Source organism: Nipponia nippon, unplaced genomic scaffold (assembly GCF_047370975.1).
Source record: "Nipponia nippon isolate SJK-2023a ecotype South Korea unplaced genomic scaffold, ASM4737097v1 scaffold_62, whole genome shotgun sequence".
Lineage (NCBI taxonomy): Eukaryota > Metazoa > Chordata > Aves > Pelecaniformes > Threskiornithidae > Nipponia > Nipponia nippon.
The window spans coordinates 427,887-446,026 of record NW_028262383.1 but is presented as its reverse complement, the minus strand read 5'-3'; the positions used below and the strand labels follow the sequence as shown (position 1 = coordinate 446,026).

The following is an 18,140-nucleotide window of genomic DNA, read 5'->3' as shown; positions in this document are numbered from 1 at the left end:
GGGAAATGCCTAGTTATTCGTTTCCATTCAAACAGCTCTTCATTATGTGCCAAACCAATAGGTGTCATTGGAGACAGATGCTGGTGAGTAATGTACTATTAGATTACCAAAATATGCAGCAAATCATTGTTTTAATAATAAAACATTACCCCTGAAAGAAATCTAGAACAGTTTAGAATTTACCACAGTAAGCATAAATGAGAATGAAAATAGGGCACGTCTTATTTACAGTACAGTACTAAATAAATACAGGAAGTAGTGGAGATCAGGCCCACTGTCTTACATGCTACACAAGTATGAGATAAATAATCAAGATGGAAAACGCATGGGAGAAAAACGACTCTCAGATGAGAGACCTATGCACAGATGGACCTCATGACTCGTGTAACACCAAGGAGGCCTGCAGCAGAACTGGGTTCTGCACCCAGCGCTCCCAAGCACCAATGCAGCATCCCATCCACAAGACCATGTATATCATAACACACTTAAAATTCTTACAAAACTGCTGAACTTCCAACTTTGATAACAATAACCTAGGCAGAAGCACTCACGAACGCATTGTTTACATGTAACTGTTCATGTTAAAACTTGGTAGGATTCAAGAGCTGCTAGAGAGCATGGTTGACATTTGAAAAGGAGATGTGAGGGGGATGTGCCATCTGTTAACCTTCACTCCTGGATGACCGATGTCTACTGGAAATAAGTGCCAGGTCTTGCAGACACATAAACCACCCCGCTGCAGCATGGTGAAGTACACAGAGGTCTGCATTAGCAACTGGGAAACCCAAGACTGACTTTGTACTCTTCTGCTATCTGCCAACGTGACACAGGGAAGGTCCATCAGCTACACATCGACTGAGCAATGAGGCAAGTAACACCGGACTTCTCTGAAACGCACAAATTGCAGTTGAAATGTAGGCAGCAAGAGATGAAAAGCAACAGAGAGGAGATGAAGTGTGTCTGGGCAACAAAGACATCTTTTAAGAGGAGAGAAGATTCCTACTGATCTTCCAGTACCTAGATGGAAATTAAACAAGTCAGTAATGACGTGAAAATGCAGATGTGCTCATTGAATACTTCTGTTTTTTAACAGGAACTGCTTAGATGATAAATCAATATTTAATAATAACGCAATTTTTCTCCCTCACAGAGGAAAGATGAGAGGTTATTAAGTGTTATTTATCAAAAATAAACATGCTGAAAATCAAGCATTTCAGACAGTTTGTACTTCAGACTTGGAAAACAAGAGCAAGTTCTCATAACAATAACCAAGTGAATTATGAAAGAAAATACACAAAACATCAGAATATTTTGCAATTTGTTCTAATTCAGCATTCTTTTCATGTGGGCAGGGAAAGATGCTTTCCCTAACCTGAATTATTCCAGTGACAAGCTTGGCAGGAGGGTGTTCAAGCAAGTCCTCCATCACTGGTTTCTCCCTACAAATTTAACAGACGGCAGAGACCTAAGGAGGGCAGGGGCAGAAGGGGAAATCACATCTGGAAATGTTAGAAGCCAGAGGGAGGTCACCTACAAGACAGCATGCTGGAGTCACAGAAATACTCAATTGTTGGATCAATGACAAATTTTACTCATGCTTCACATGGAAATCCAGGAGAGGAGAAGAGGGTGACATGAAGTTAAGGTGTCAAAATCCTTGAAGGGAATAACAGGTGAGACTGAGACAAACTGCCTGGTGGGAAGAAGGAAAACAGACACCAGCAACCAAGGGAAAAGAAAAGGAGCAGCAGAGATGTGATGCCTTACGGAGCACAGAAAGGAGCTGAGGAGGAATTCAAAGAGATGGGAGGATTTGCGAGCAACAGTCACAGAGGAGATTTTTAGAACAGTGCTTTGGACAAACTAAGAGGGATCGAAGGGGAGACTGAACAGCAGACCTCAGATCCAAACAAAGAAGAGCTGTTGGAGACGCTGGGACAAGTATTTCAAGGAAGGGGTTTCATTTGAAGAGTGCTGTGATTTCAGTAAGTCTCCCACTACAGTGATTAAAGAGAGCACAACCACTGTCCAATTAAGACTTCATCAACAGATTTTGAAAAGGAGCAACTACAAGCTTGAGAATTAAACACAACCACAATTCACTTGAATTTCTAGCTGTGTCTTCTCTGCTGTAAACATGGCACGACCATGGACCCTTGGGTGAAGCTGTGGATCCACAACTGTGTGTCGTTCTGAAAAATAATAGAAAAACTGGACTCCACAGCCTGTACAAGCTAATGCATACAGTAGGCTGGCATGTCCCAGGTTGTTAGGTTCTATACAAATTCTTCTTCCCAGCTAGGCCTTATGTTCATTTTGATTCCGATACGCTCCACTTTGAAAACAACTGATCCAGAGAGAATAGATTTATACAAATCAGGTGCACGTAACTCCAAAGACCATCACCCACAAACTTAAAACAGAATGAAACATACTGGGAGCCAATATTTCATCTTCTCCAGAGGTTCCAAGTCAGAGCACAGTTACAAGAAGTGGAAAGTTTAGAAGTCGTCGCTGAAAAATGCATCAGGAATGTATTCCTATCAGCCCCCAGTGCTGATGCCAATACTTTATCCATTTACTAAAAGCTATTGTGGCTTACTAGGCAGTCCAAAGAAATAAAGTACATGAGGGATGTACTCTTCAAGACAGGCTTTTAGTAACTTAAGTGCTATAAAGTGACAGCACACTTTTCAGAAACACTTGCATTAAACCAAAATTTCAGTTAAAAAAAAAAAAAAAAGAATCTCCCAACCTACATCACTGCGAACTTCCCTTCCAACACAAATGTGCTTTAATTCTGTTTCAGAAGGAGGTCTCAGAACAAGACAGGAAGCAAGTCTGCACAGTCGCTTGGTGCACAACTTATTCTGCAACAGTAGATGAGAACGCAGCAGTTGTAGAGGTAGTTTTGTAAGCACTGGGCTTTGTCCTGAACTGAGACTGTATTCACAGTTAAAATACGTTCACCAGCAGTGATTTTCATTCACTGCTGATTCACATAGCTTGTCTGAAGTCTCCAAATCCATTTTTCAATTTTGAGGAATCTAGTGCCCTGGTTCGTTAGGATTTTACAGACCTTTTGCACCACTTTTTCATGGGGACGGCACAAGAGTAATGCATGACTACACCAACCATGAAGCAGCGAAAGATTGGCCCAATATTTTACTGGCTGTTCCACAAGGGTGTGCAATATAAGTCTCATTTTGCACCTGCAGATCTCAAATCAAACCTTACCCTAAGTTTCCAAAGGGCATTGTGCAGTCAAAAGCAAGGACTTATTTTAGCCACCAAGTCTCTCATGTTTAACATATTCTTCTTCTCACTCTCCCTCAGTAACTTATAGCCTGGAGTAGACAGGAGCAGACATGATCTATTACAAAGGGCTTCCAAACTTGAAGGATTAGCCTGTTGTTGAAAACAAATTTGAAAAGTGGCGTTCAGTACATACCAGCAAGTATAAACCTTCTTTGCTGTGTCGTGATTATTGCGGATGTGTCTACGCAGACTGTTGGAGGCATTAAACGAGCGTTCACACTGTCGACAGGGATATCTCTTCATAGACTAGCAGAAGAACAGAAATATCTTTTAATAACAGGGAGATGGAAGGCACTGACTGGATTCTAACATTCCCATGCTCTTCATCTGGACCTCACCTTTCAGGTGCAAAAAAATCCCTCTTCTGCTGATAAAGATCACTGAGATTTTGGGGTCCCACTTATACTCAGCCCAACAGTTGGCTAATACCAGCACTGGTCTTATGAAAACCAGGACTAGTTAAAGCACGTGCTTGATTTTTTTTTTTTTTAATAGGAATTGCAGTAGCTGCTTCCCCTGTCAGCTCATTTCATGACAGGACCCTATGCAGAATTAATTCAGTGGAAGGTCCCTTCTGCCCCAGAAGAAGGCTGGACCCCAGCGTGAAGTACAAGTCCATGTACCCTTCTCTCTCCTCATAATTCAGCACAATAAAAGGGCAAGATGTTAAAGAGCATCACATAGTCCCACTTGTTATCCATTTATGATATCCACATCCCCCTACACAACTCTGCCCTGTAACTAGCTTCCTCTTCCTACAGTCCTTTGTATAACCTGCATGCATTCCATTTAAAATCTTCTTAGACTTGTTTAATGACTACAAATATGTATTGAACTTAAATACTTGGCAAATTTCCTACTTCTGTAGAATTCAAATGGGAAAATCCAGCATTCTCGCACTGCCCCCATCTTCTTCTCTTGATACTTATCAAATGGACAATCCAGCACTCCCCAAGTCAAGCTAGAAGGAATCAAAGATGATGATCCAAATTTCCACAGCCTCTGCTCATGGGACTTGAAAAGGGTGACTCAGTATATCAAACAAGATGTCCTGATGCCAAAGTACTAAGAAATCTGGCTGTGCAGAACATCTTGGCCTATGTTCTGCCAGCGAGCAAGGATTAGCTTGACAGAAGTAGGTCAAGGCAACACAAGGCTTGAGCTGGATGAAACCAACAAAATTGAGATTTAAAGTTCTTATAATGATAGTTCTGTGCACTGCATGAGTCTGTTACTCTTCCCCAGTTAGATGTAGCGATATCTACCAAACAATCATTTAGAGGAAGTGTATATCCTTCTGTAACTTTGAGTGCAGATAGTTTAGATCAGACTGTTGAACCAGCAACTGGAGAAGACATAACTTTCCATCCACTTACCCAGATGAGCTGAAGAGGAAGCCTGATATTAGATGCAGTGGAAGAAGGAAGAGCAAAGAGGGTGAGGTACGCAGGTTGTAGAGTATACAATCAAGGACAGAAAGTGTGCTTACAACAGGCTACATCATTTTTTTTTGTTCTGGCCCTGAGCTTATTCCTTAGTGAGCTGGCAGACAGATTCTCAGTTTCTTTTTGCCCCAAATATTAACGATTATCAGACTCCTTTGCTAAAAATATCTTGTTACCTCGTTGAAGTGTTTCATCCGAGTCCTTACCCTTCCATGACTTCTCTTCATGTGGGACACATAGGTTTCCCGATCAGGGATCCACTGTGAACATTCCTTGCAAGTCCAACCAGTTCTTCTCAGTCTGGACTTGGATTCGGGATTATATCTTTCCACCCTCATGTCCTTCCTCAGCAGAGGGGAGTGTGAAGTCCCGTTGGCTACCGACAGCTCCTTTGGTGGGGTATGAACCTGGTTCCTTGATGCCTTCTCAGACTTCTGTCGAAAGTTTGAGAGCTCCTCAGGATTTTGGGGGACTCCATGAACACCCTGGATAACAATAATAATGGAATCACGCATAACATTTATATGTAATTCATATGATACACCTTTATTTACAAATAAATAACGTTTATTATTTAAATAAATAATTTAAGCTCCCACCCCCCCAAAACAGTATGTTGATGTCTTGCTCCTGCATATCTTCCCATTTCCCTCTGAAGCCAGCTCTAGTGCTTTCCCCGGCAAGAGATTTTCCTAAGAAACATGAAGCTTCTATTTATGTTTCCTGTTTGACAACAGCAGCTCCTTGGTGCTTCCTGTTTAATATTTTGCATGAGCTCTGAGAACCCTAGTTAAACAGGGAAGATGTAATGGAAGAGAAATGTTAATTGTCATTGTTTCAAGAGCCTAAGCTCTAAAAACACATTGCTTTGGTAAGCTCTGGATTAAACGTTTGCTGTTATCTTGGGGGCTCCGAAGCTGCTTCATCTATGCTCAGGGATCGGGAAGAGACAACCTCTCATTTTCTCCAACTCTACTTTCCTCAGTTCCAGAATGCCTATTGCTATTTACATTTTCACAGTTCAAAACTTTGCTCTTGACAAATAAAAGCAAGCATAAAGCCAGAAACCAGCCTTTTAAGGAATACATCTCCAGGCTCTTTGGTTGTTCAACAGGCCAAAGTCCCCCAAAAAGTTATTTTAACACAGAAAATTGAACGTAAGGAAAATAATCCAGAAACGAAGAGCTGTGGGAAAGCAAAAGCAAATAAAATAGCAACATACCAAAAAACCCTCAAGAAACTCCCCTAGGAACAACAGTTCATCCACACAAAAGGATAATTTAGAGGTTTAATTGTGCACAGTAATTAATAATGGGTAAAGTTTCAACACACAAAGGCCCCAGGCCTTTGGAAGTCTTTCTGTGGGTTAGACACCAAACAAACTTCAAAACACAAGGTCTCATCTGAGTGCCTGTGTGCTTGGCACCTGATCCAGCTGATGTCCGATGAAGCTCTTTCATGTAATGGCAGGGCAATGACAGCTGTGCTCCACAGCATTGCCAGCTATTTAGGGTAACACGAACACTTCACCTTTCTCCTCATCTGGAAATCTCAAGAGTGTTTTATGAGCAAAGAGTACATTAGTACCCATTACTCCATTCCTGCTGTTATTACCCCACTGGAGGGGGAAAAAAAAAAAAAGGAGCACAGAAAAATGAACTGACTTCTCTGCAGAATCAATAACAGGAACCAGACCTTCTAACTCCTACTCTTATGCTTTAACAATGGAAAGCCAGGAAAGATGAGAAAGCACACGTTTTCTTTATTTTGCATGGAGGAGCAAATTAGACAGCACCTCCTATAAACTCTCTATTGCATAAAGGAGTGGATCTGATAGGAGAGGAGATGGGTTAGTGCAATTACCATCCTGCCACAGCCAAAAAGGCTTCTTCGATTACCACCTCAAAGACCTGTTGATGGCCAAATACAGCCTCATAGTTCAAAGACAAAAGTTTTGTAGTGAGGATTTCACCGTGCTAGTGCACAAATTGCTGCAGGCAGATCCCTGGGGGTGGGATTTGCAAATGAGCCCAAACAAGTTGCAACCCTCAACTCAAGCCTGTCTTTTAGCATTGGGGTTGAATGCCTCTCTGAAGGTCCAAGCCTTAATCTCGACTCTATTTTCCTAGCTATAATACAGAAAGATTAGTGATCATCAACTTCACAGGAGGGCTTCAAATTTTAATTCATTACTGCATGCAAAACATTTCCAGATTTGCAAGATTTGCATGGGGGAGAGAGCAAAGAAGTAGTTTTGAATGGTTTTTGCTTTTAGGAGTGAGCTAACCAATCTTCTTGCTTTTTAAGTGTAAGTATAAACAAAATAAAGTCACTGATTAAAAAAATGATGTCACTTTTTTTCCTAATCAAAGAGAAATAAGACTTTGCAAGCTCTTTCTTCAAATGCCATCAAGAAATCTTCTGAGAGGATTTCCATGGCAATGTTGTTAGACACTGTACATAGAAACATACTGACTAAGACAACAGAAAAATGAGGTGCTCACACATTCATGGGATAATCAGGTCTGCAAGTCCTCACTATGCAACCCACTAGAAACCACCACCAAATGGACAATAACTGGCTTTTCATATGTATAAAAGAGCAATGAATGATAGTGAGATTATTGCAGTGCTTATTGCAATATGAGCTGTTACTGAGGGAGAGGTTCCAAGCACTCTCTGGACCACCATTTCCACCAAGTTTTGGGGCTGCACACAACTATCCATTTCAGACCACCTTCTGGAGCAGCTTGAGTCGTGCCAGGGTAGATGGCAAGTCGGGGGTCCCACCTCCTGAAGGCTGGTACCTCCAGGACAACCACTTCTGCCTCTGTCACTCCCCTCTTGCAATCTGGTGTGGTTCTGCAGGGAAGCAGGGTGTTAAATGCCATGCAGCCTCTCTCCGAGGCAGCTGCAAGGGGGCCAAAGCTCTCTAGGTGAGCACCCAAAAGAGGGAGATTCAGCTTTTGTTATACAAATTGAGTAACACTGTGAGCAGAGAATACTTATCCCTGTCTCCCAACCAAAGATAAAGCTCCTGCCCTGGTTTAATCACTTCCTTGGATTTAATATAGAACAGTTAAAAATCAAAAGGATTTACCCATAGAAAACAAGCCTTTGTCATAAATTACATGTAGATATAAATTACATACAGATGAGAGTAGCTGCCTGCATTACGACCAACTAATACAAAATGTTCCACTGATGTTTCCACATAATACTGTAAATCATTGTAGTCTATTTTTCCACCAATATATTCCTCAAGAACCTTGCACTTCTTCAACCAATTTCCTCATACAGTTCATGTAAACTTTCTGTGAACTCAAAAAATAGGACCTCATATCAGCAAGTGGTGGGAGTTACCTACCTTAACATGCTGCATTAACTGCTGTTTCTGCATATACACCAGCTGACACTGTGGGCACTTAAACACTCCCACTAACAACTTGTTGGTGTTCTGCTGGAAGTGCTCTTGCAGCAGCTTCTTCTTGTTAAAGACTGTCTCACAAGAGCATTTGTAGATCACCCTGGAACAATTAAAAAAGTAAACTCAGTCTCTCTTCATTAGCTGTCTTAAGAAAACAGTGGAAAAAGTTATCTCAGCAACTTCAGAAAGGGATGGGCTTCTGAGGAGGGCTGTGCTCTCAATGTATTGTCAACACACACCCACGTGGACAACTGAACCATTAACTCAACTGGGAAGAACAACAAAATGCCTCAGGCACATACCACAGCTTTCTAAAAATAAGTTTACTTCTATGCATATACGTAACTACCTACGTGTGTGTCGGTAAGTGCAGACAGATGGGAGCAAACTCAAAAGTATACTAGCTAGCTATACATTACTTTCATTCCCACCTTTCCACGGTTCCTCCCTTAAAGCACACATTTTTGGCAGTAGCTCAAGGCTTGGAGGGGAAAGCTACAGAGTAGAAAAAACAGGAGGTTTCTCTGTAGTGATTTTTGGGGGCAACGCTGCATGGCATAACTCTCTTCTTCCTTTCGAGTGCCAGATACAGCAGTTACTCTGGAGCCATCTACTAAAAGGTGCCACTCTGGGTCCTGCTGGACAAAGAGGTAACAATTAAGATCCTTTTATGGATGTTCAGCTCTTCCCTGCCCAAACTCCTCTCCTCCTACCCAAGGAGATGACATTCGTACCAAGGAGAGCACACTGTGGCTAGGAATGGACCCCCGCTGGCAGACAAAGTGGCAGCTCTTCTTCTCATATGAGGACAGAAACCAAAAACAGAAAAAAATTCAGAGGGAAAAGGGGAATCCTGGAGCTACCCAGCAAAGGAGAAGAAGAGATAAAACCAAAATGCTTACTGAGTAGTCTTGTGAGGCTCTGTTGGGTGCTGGCTGGTCATGTGAGCTGTGGTGCTGTCGACCGACTTGAAGGCCATTGGGCAAAAAGAACACTTGTGGAAGACTTCGCAGTGTTTCTCGTGGATGTGCACTTTCAACATGGCGAGGGTCATGAAGACAACTCCACAATGGATGCACCTGGGGGACACACAAAGAAAGAGCCAAGTTACAGCCACAGTGTTGCTTCCAACACACACACAAAGCAGCGCAGAGGGAGGCAAGCACCAGGCTACGGTGGGTCCTCGTTTAGTCTCTTCAATAGCAACGTGGAAGAGTCAAGGAGGAATACAACACAGGAATTCACAAGCTGGGCAGATCTCACAACTAGATGTTAGCAACAAGCAAACAAGATCTATAAAAGAGCCTTCAGAGACTAAAACAACCCAGAAAGAATAAAGGAAGATGTAGTTCAGCAAAATGCCAGCCCTGTATCTGTGAAAGACAATTCTGCCACACATACAAGTGAAGAACTAAAGTAAAAGTGTCTGATGAGATCTCCAGGTAGCAATAAGCAGCATAAATACCAGTTAGTCCCCAGTACAAAATAACCAGAAAGAGAATATTCAGCTAGGAAATCTTCAGTAACCCTGTACAATTGCTTCTCATACTCCACTAAGCACTAGAAAATTATGACAGCAACAGCAAAGATACTGAAAACAGCAACAGAAACACCCAAGAAACTGATTAAGCTCATTAAAATCATTAAGACACAGGTGTGCCTGGAAAGTGCTTGTCTGGGAGCTGGGGGGGATGCTCCAGGAGGAGAGAGAGGAAGCAGAGGTTGCACATGGAGCCAAAGGATGCTTCTCGGCAGCTGAAAACATAGACCCAAGACAGGAGGAGAGACAGGGTCACCCCACCAGTCCCAGCCTGCCTCTCCTCCCAGCACACTCCTGTGACAGGCCTTGCCTGATACTCCCCCAGGATGGCAACAACTGGCAGCTGTACTATATTTAGCTTTAATATTCCTCCCAAGCACCCACCCGCCTGCTGTGCTCCGAGAGAAGCCACACACCAACACTACAAGGGCACATGAGGATGCAGACACCTGCCCTCACCTGCCTTGGCCACACCAGCTGTGGGGTTTACCATCCCCATAGGAGCACCTACGCTGATCTGGGACCAGAATAGCCTCTCCTAAGAAGATTCAATCAAAACAACTAATGGCAGGTCTCCGCTTAAGCCAGCGCTGCATGTACAGACCATTACAGCAGAGGAGCTCAGCTGGGCAATCCGGCGGGCCAATGCTTGCACTAGTGGGATACGAGAGACACATAAAGGATAACTTCTTCCTGTGAGCCTGCAGTTAAGCTGCCTTATAAATATTTTTTTCCTTCGTTCTGAGGTCTGATGTTTGCCAGTGGCACTATCAGGGTTTGTGCGTTCAGTAGTGCCACAGCACAGATGCTGCCATCACAGATGGACCCCAGCTATCGAGCAACTGGAAGAGCTCCAAGCCCATATCAAAAACAAACAAGCTGCTAAATTATCCTTCTCTCCGAACCAGCCTCCCGACAGTGTTTAGGAAGCAAGCCCGTGCTTTGAAGTTACATTTCAAAAGATCATTAGGCAGAAGCCAGCCCAAAAGAGCCAAACCCTCTCTCCCCAAAATATACACAGAAATACTGTTTTCTTAAATTTAGAGAGGGAAGCGATGACAATAGCTGGTGTCATCTTTGCGGAAGCATGGAAACATTGTGCTCAGGTAGATCTGCCTTCCAGCCTGATCCTCATTCACGTGAGGCAGGGACAGAGACTTTCTAGTATAGTAACACCAAGAACCGTGTTATTACGGAAGAAAAAATTCCCCAGGTATAAAGGGAAGAACAAATGCTAATCCTGACAGTAAGGTCTGGCTGGTATATCTAGGAATATTCGATGGGCTTCTTCCACAAACACTCCCTGAACTAACAAGAGATGGTTCTGCATTGACACTTGGTTTCGGTAAGTACTTCATTTAGAATTAGGGAGGAAATAAGTACTAACTCAGGGTCAAATGATCACAAGTTAATTTAATTTACAGTAAATGGAAGTTTAAACAACAGCCACTTTGTAATCACGAATCCCAGTGCCAGAAGGATGAAGTTTGATAAAGTAAACCAATTAGCAGAACAAAGTGGATGGAGGATGTCAGAAGCTTGCCATGTAATTTCTGCAAATTGCAAATTCTGCTATCATCTCACCAGCATGGGGGAATAAATTGCAAGAGAAGACTCTTGGATAGCCTCAGGGCAAGGAGGGGTGGCGTAAAAGTCTTCGAAAGCAACATGCAAGAGACGATAAAGCTACAAGAATTTGTCTTAACCCTCTGAACATTTCCTATGCCGTCACCTTCCAGCCCCTCAACTCTCCAGATGGCATGGAGCAGGAAAACAAGTCCCAAATCAGTGGGGGCAGCTGGAAGGTGCTTGGAAAAGGTGGGGGAGTTGACATTTGGAGGCAAGTGGAAAGGAGCATTTAGGACAGGCTTGTTGATTTTAATTTTTAACTGCAGAAGACCTTTCTCATTTTCAGTGTAATCACTAGCCATGACTAAAACCCAAATAAAACAATCTTACTCCAAACTTAATTGAATGCATTAGGGTATTAGCAGAAAAGGAGGTAGAATAAGGACTGATCACAAAAACAAAACGAAACTTATGCATCAGAAATTCAAGAAAAACAGGGATATAGTGAGAAGCAGCAAAAGTTAAGCTGATCCTTGGAAGGATTTAAAAGAACTCCTTGGTTTTGCAGCTCTCTGAGTAACAAAAGTGAAAGAAGTCAAGTCGCTACGTGACCACAGGGCAGATGCCACAGATTATCTAGATGTGGTTCTGCAACTAAAACTTATTTCTTCTTTTTTCAAGAATGCCAATGACATCAACCCTGCAGCAGAAACAGGCATGATAACAAGGATGGCACAGACAGTTCACCTGTCTGGTGGACTCAGTTTTCACAGATGAGCTTAAGCAGAAGCAAATTAGAGAAGTTAAAGAAATTTAGCTTCTAGAGAAGCTGGGTAAAGCTAAAAAGTCCCTAAGTATCATTCTTGAGCTCTGTGTTGGCTTAGATCTTCATTAATGTCCCTGGCACAGAAAGTAGGTATTTGCTAATGACATCTGTAGACAGATGGAAGCTCTCGTTGCTGACAAGGATTAAGGTATCATAAAGATATTACTGTAATACATCTGGAATGAATAATGTTTTTAAAAAATGCCAGGTCATACACTTAAGAGTCAGGACCAAGCTCTGCTGTACACTGCACGCCCATCAGCTGGAAATAGAGGAGAAAGGACTTGCACTGGATCACTGCTAAAAGACTGAGCTTCCTATATAATGCAGCTCAGGCCAGCATAACCCTGTGACACATTATGGATTGAGGCATCGATGGGGATGGGAATGCTGCACAAGCAGCTCAGCGCGATGAAGCTGGGCCTGCATTTGGGATTCTCAGGTGCCAGTGAAGTCCAAAGAACTGCACTAAACCTGCGGTTAGTTTTCTGACATCTACACCATTCTCATTTTTCCGTCTCAGGGAAAACATTTTTTTCCCAGTTTTTCTCCTTCTCTCAGATTAACTCATTTTCAAACAGCCCGAGTATCACAGCCATTTAATTTGCAATGGAATGCAATGGGGTGTGCCCCCTCAAATCAGATCCCACATAAAAAAAATTATCTGTATATAATTAAATTCAGTATTGGTTTGTAATGTTTCTCTTGTCTTCACGGTTGAAAGAAAAAGCCCTTGAAAACCTAAGTGTGATTTCAGAACAAGCCACACAGTGGAGGCTTCCTGAATTTGCAGACAACTTAAAAGAACAGCTCCAAGAGCAGAAATTGCCCTCTTCATTTTAAATTTCAAAGTATTTAATGGCAATCAGAGAAAAAACAGAACTTTAAGGAATCTTAAAAGGTCACCTAGTCTCATCTCCCAAGCAAATCATCTGCGTCTTAAGAGCCGTGCTGCAGCTGAGGTGACCTAAACATGCCAAGGAGGAAAGGCTGGTAGGAAAAAGCAATGCCTTTTATTAAAGCAATCAATTTGATTGGAAAAGACAACACATACACATACACATACACACCACTGCATCCAGAACCTTGGAAGCCTTCCTCCATCTGTCTCAGTTCACGAGAAGTGTTTGAAGAGTTCTAGGGGCATACAAGAAAATAATCTATGCCCTTCTCATGAAGGCACACATTCCTCAGTCCATTATAACTGACATAAACATAAGTTCAAACCTTGAAGAGATTTAGAGGATTAAGATCTGCAATCTTTTTGCTGTAAATATAAATCCTGAGATGTCCATCTGCAACTTGAAGTCAACACAAGCGTCTTTCAGCTTAAAGCTGCCTCAAAATAATTTCTGATCTCAGAAACCTCCTTTTAAATCCATTTAGTAATTCCCCATTTCAGACGTGTTTTGTCATGCAGAAAACCACACCAGGCCCAGGCTATGTCCTCTTTCATTTCTGCTGTAAGGAAGACACATTTCCAAAGATCTAAATCCAAGTTTCCCATTCCCTCTCGCCATCTCGGCACAGACCCTCTGGAGCCACACAAACCTGAATCCGACTTTGCGGGAGTAATGCAGGCAGTTTTCCTTGACGTGAGTTTGGAAATAGGCAGAGCGGCAGACGGCTCCGCACTCAGGGCAGCAGTACGGAGACTTGTGAGCATGGATCCTCTGGTGAGCACAGTAACTGCACTGGTTGGGCAGCATCATCTGGCACACTTGACATGTCTGATGGAAAAAAAGGTTACATTAGTTAGTTATTCTCTATTTACTTCCCACCCCCCCGCGCCCCCCCAATTCACCCTAGAAAACTTTCAAGTTTAGAGGAAGCTCCAGCACATTCCTCTAGTATTAGCATTAACTCTGCAAAGCTCTTTGGCTAGCCTCCTTATCATCTTTTTCCACAACGACCCTAACAACTTCCACAATTAGCCATTCCCAACGACAGTATCCATTCTTAAACTATGTCCTCTGTGGTTTATTTCCTTTTTTTCCCCTAAAAAAAAGAAAACAAAATCTTTCACCTCTTAGCTCTGAAGATGTTCTGCTTGGTCACTGCTTTCATTTCAGCATTATGCACTTGAAAAGGAAAGCACTTTTATCAACAAGCCCCCACCCCGCACCAAAATCACCCAATAAAAGCAGGAAAACTCCATTATACCTTGACTCAAAACCCTTACTGCTGAACGCAGTGCAGTCCTGACGTGCAGCAGCCTTCCCCACCAAAGCCACAGTTGTGTCTCAAACAAAATTTCTTTGGACCAGACGAAATCCGAACTTTCAAAGACCACAAACCACGTGTGCTATGATACTCTTATAGAAACTTCTTGATAACTAGAAATGATGCAAAGACTCTTTCTCTCCCTGTTTGTGGACCCTTTATGAAATCCGTTTTTTCTCCCCTACCCTTAGAAGGGCCACACTTACTAGCAATACAGCTTTGCAGAAGAAGCATCATTTACTTGACATGTAAAGTTTTTTATGTGGATGTGTTGTCCCAGTTTCAACAGCTGTGAAACCTCTGCTCCCTTTCAGCGGTGTCTTGACTCTTCTGTGTTTCTTCAAAGCCCAGGAGCAGCTACTCATCCTCTGTAGGATGCACATTACTTGATGCCTAAGCAGGAGTAGAGCTGGAGTAGATACCAGCCCTCCAGCCTTGAGCACTCTAGAAGCTCATACTCTCTTCTGTCATTAATAAACCCATGCAAATTACTCCTCTGCTCCTAACTGTAGCTTAAGAATGAACTACAGCAAGCAGCTAATTATGGATTATCACATCAGCTAATTTAACTACATCACTTCTTCTGCTATGGTTATGGGGCTCATTAGATCAGAGGTGGTGAGAAGTTGTACCAGAGGGTATGTCTACATAATCAAACAAAGCTTTTAATGTAGCATGTGCCTACACAGATAGACCAAATCAAGTCCTGCAGACTTCATTGCTGGAAACCAGGGTAGAAACCCGGGACAGAAGCCCCTAAATCTGACAAAAAGATAAAATAAAATTAAGGGCTAACTCCATTTTCTGTATCGTTGCCATTTCATGCAGCATCTCTGTGATGCTCCACTAGATAACATCCATCAGAGAACTGTCAAAAACATTGCAGGTAATAGAAAGCATCATTTATAATAAAATGCAAAGATATCACAAACCTGAAAAGGTTCATGGCGGGGGGGAGGGAATAAAAAATTAGGCTCTCGAAGGAGGAAACTGCAGAAATTGCCAAACACATCAAAACCCTCGGACACATGATCTGAGACATGTTGCAACTTAAGTTTAGAGGAGATAACATTTCCCCCAGAAAGACAGAAGCAGGTGGAAGCAACCATATTGTAGGACTCCCATGCACACACCCAAATGCAATTCAAATAAACTCAAGAGTATTTCAGCCCTTCCCTAAATGCTAGAGAAGCCCCCTAATTTCAGCATAGAAAAACAGTGCTACTGAGCCATGGTCTGAGCCGTGAAATACAAATGGGAATGGGAAAACTGGAAATAGAAAAGCCCCCAGGACCTCTCTGCGAGGAGCTGAGCGGGACCTTGAATTCTCCAAAACTCTCTCAGATCTCCAAATAAGAGCTACAAAAAGAAATTCATGTTCAGGGAAGTTTTGTTGTGTTTTACGGCATTTTTTTCTAACCAGGTTTCGATTTGCAATGGGGAATGTAACTTCTTGGTGTTGTTAAAACAGGACTTCTCTTGCTTTGATCCCGTCTAGTATTTAAGGCAGACCCAGCACAACCACAAGTTGAAAGCACCTTTGCCCTTGCTGCTTAGCAAAAAACATTTTCTCTCCAGATCCTGCCTTGCCAAAGCTAATTTATTTTCAATTTTAAGTCTGCAAAGAGACAGTTTGGCGCTCACCTCTTCCTCCCCAGCATGCCATACCCACTGCCCCCAAAGGCACCCTGGCAATCAGCACACGTTAAAAACCTGAATTTTCACTGCTGTGTGTGCTTGTGCTGGATCCAAAATATGTCAAAATCACCCGATATTTAATGGGCTCCATGCCTGGGCACTGTTGCCTGGGGATGTGCAGGCTATGGCAGAGGAGCAGCGAGCTCCCGTCACCTCCCTCGTCACGTGAAAGGCTCAGAGGGGACCAAAAATATGCTAACGTAGGGCAGAAAAGTTTGGGGGACAGCTAGCAAGAGGCATTAAAACTAGGGTTATCGTCTTCAGGCTCTGCAAGAGCAGGAAGCCTGCCAGAGAGTGCATACATATGATATGGAAATAAAAAGCAAGACTCAGCGAGGATAAGGCTAAATGAATTTATTGCGTCTGCAGATGCCAGGGAAGAAGCTGGAAGGATTCCCACACTGACACTATGCTCTGCAGGGGGGGCACAAACAAAACAGCCCAAGCCTCTGAGTTCAGATCGTTTCATGGAAGAGACAAGAAGTCAGGGAGTAAACACACAAAATAAAGAGCAATGAGTCACAAGGATGAATCAGTAAGAATAAGGACAACCATCATCTTTAACCAGCATTACTTGTGTACTTGGGAAAAGTCAACACAGCTTCTCCCTTCCTGCTTCACGAACCCATCCGAGCTCTCCAGAGGAGTCAACAACCATGTGGGTAAGGAAGATCTGACCTGCAGATGGGTCAGGCTACCTGGATTTCCAAAATGGTTTTGCAACATCCTTCACTAAAGGATTTTAAGGAAACTCAGCTGCCATGGCATAAGAGAGGAAGGTTTTTGCATGGATAAATAAGTGGAAGAAAGGAATAAACAGTGGGTTCTTTGATGGAAGAAGGTCCCTGGGAAGCTCTGCTGCGATTTGGGCTCTTCAAAATACTCTCAAAGTATCTGGGAAAGGGAAACAAGTAGCGAAATGGCAAAGACTGATCATAATCCAGTAACTCAGCATGTTACAGATAAGGTCTGACCACAAAGAACTGCAAAAAGACCATACAGGACTGAGTGACCAGGTGATAACATGGCAGGTTATAGTTTTGTATTGCATCAACCAAAGAATACAGTAGAGCTGAAAAAGGTTCAGTGGATGGAAAAAATTAAAACCAGCATCTTTAGTTCATGCTCATCCTTTTCTTAATAGGAGGCCAGAAATCCTGCCTGGGGGTATTGAGGAGGGCCCGCTCATCCATTTTATGCCAGGAGCTGCTGCATTTATCAGGAGCAAATGGGCAGCCGCGTGTGGGCTCCCACACTGAAGGCTTCATCTTGGAGACAGAATAGCTTTTTCTTTTGCAGCTCTTCTGCTTTGTATGAGAAATTGTAACTTGGTTCCAGATGTTACATTTTTATCTCTCTCCTAGTTTTCCATGACTTTTCAGAGAAGTCTGGCAGCAATTTGAGACATTCATTAGTCAGTTATTTCTAAAGCATGTTACCAGGATATGATTTTGAGTTGTGTAATGTCTGTGTTTTTCATATACTCCCATAACCTACACTTTAATCAAGAGTTATTTATTACAAGTTTTCTTTAATTCTGGTTTGCCTGCCACATTTCATTTGGGCTTTTCTTCCAGAAGTCACATTCACACACGCACAAAAACACTCAGAAGCTCAGACATTTCAGAATACTTGATTTTATTCCCATTTTTACTTATTAGCCTCTTCAGAAGGGAAAAAAAAAAAAAAAAAAGAAATACTCACTGAAGTAGAGTGAAGGTTGAAAAAACACACCGCTCCGAAAAAGTCTGTCTATTAAACCCAACCCTTTGGCCACAGAGGTGTTTGCAAATCAGGAAATTTATAGTTAACGCAAAGTTTTGCTCTGGGAAGTGCCTGTGTAGAGACGGCACCATTAACCTTTCCGTTTCATTGAAAGGACTGACTACACAACTCGGTGTCAAATTTGATCAATTGATGAGCGTGTTTTCTTCTAACTGCCAGCAGTGCAAAGCACCCGCGATCAGAGAGCCAGAGCAAGCTCCCGTCTTCTCACACGTAGGTGTCACTGCAAAATTCCTGTGGCCAGTTTTCTTGCTTAGATAAAGCCCGTGTGCAGTAAGGACACAATCCCCATTAATACACTCGTGAAAG

At 42.6% G+C, this 18,140-nt stretch overlaps 1 protein-coding gene across 11 annotated transcripts in view; it reads right to left on the bottom strand.

The window, feature by feature from the left end:
* Positions 1 to 18,140, bottom strand: part of ZNF592 (zinc finger protein 592) — a 40,624-nt gene that overhangs the window by 2,462 nt on the left and 20,022 nt on the right. For 5 of the 11 annotated variants that reach the window (XM_087738249.1, XM_087738248.1, XM_087738254.1 and 2 more), the window contains 5 exons: positions 13,677 to 13,855; positions 9,093 to 9,269; positions 8,131 to 8,290; positions 4,940 to 5,248; positions 3,452 to 3,564 (listed from right to left, as the gene is read on the bottom strand). In XM_087738249.1, coding sequence (XP_087594375.1) covers positions 3,452 to 3,564; positions 4,940 to 5,248; positions 8,131 to 8,290; positions 9,093 to 9,269; positions 13,677 to 13,855 — 938 coding nt within the window. Of the gene's footprint in view, positions 1 to 3,234; positions 3,348 to 3,451; positions 3,565 to 4,939; positions 5,249 to 8,130; positions 8,291 to 9,092; positions 9,270 to 13,676; positions 13,856 to 18,140 lie in introns of those variants that run through there. The other 6 variants (XR_015700236.1, XM_087738257.1, XM_087738255.1 and 3 more) reach the window with 5 other exon arrangements.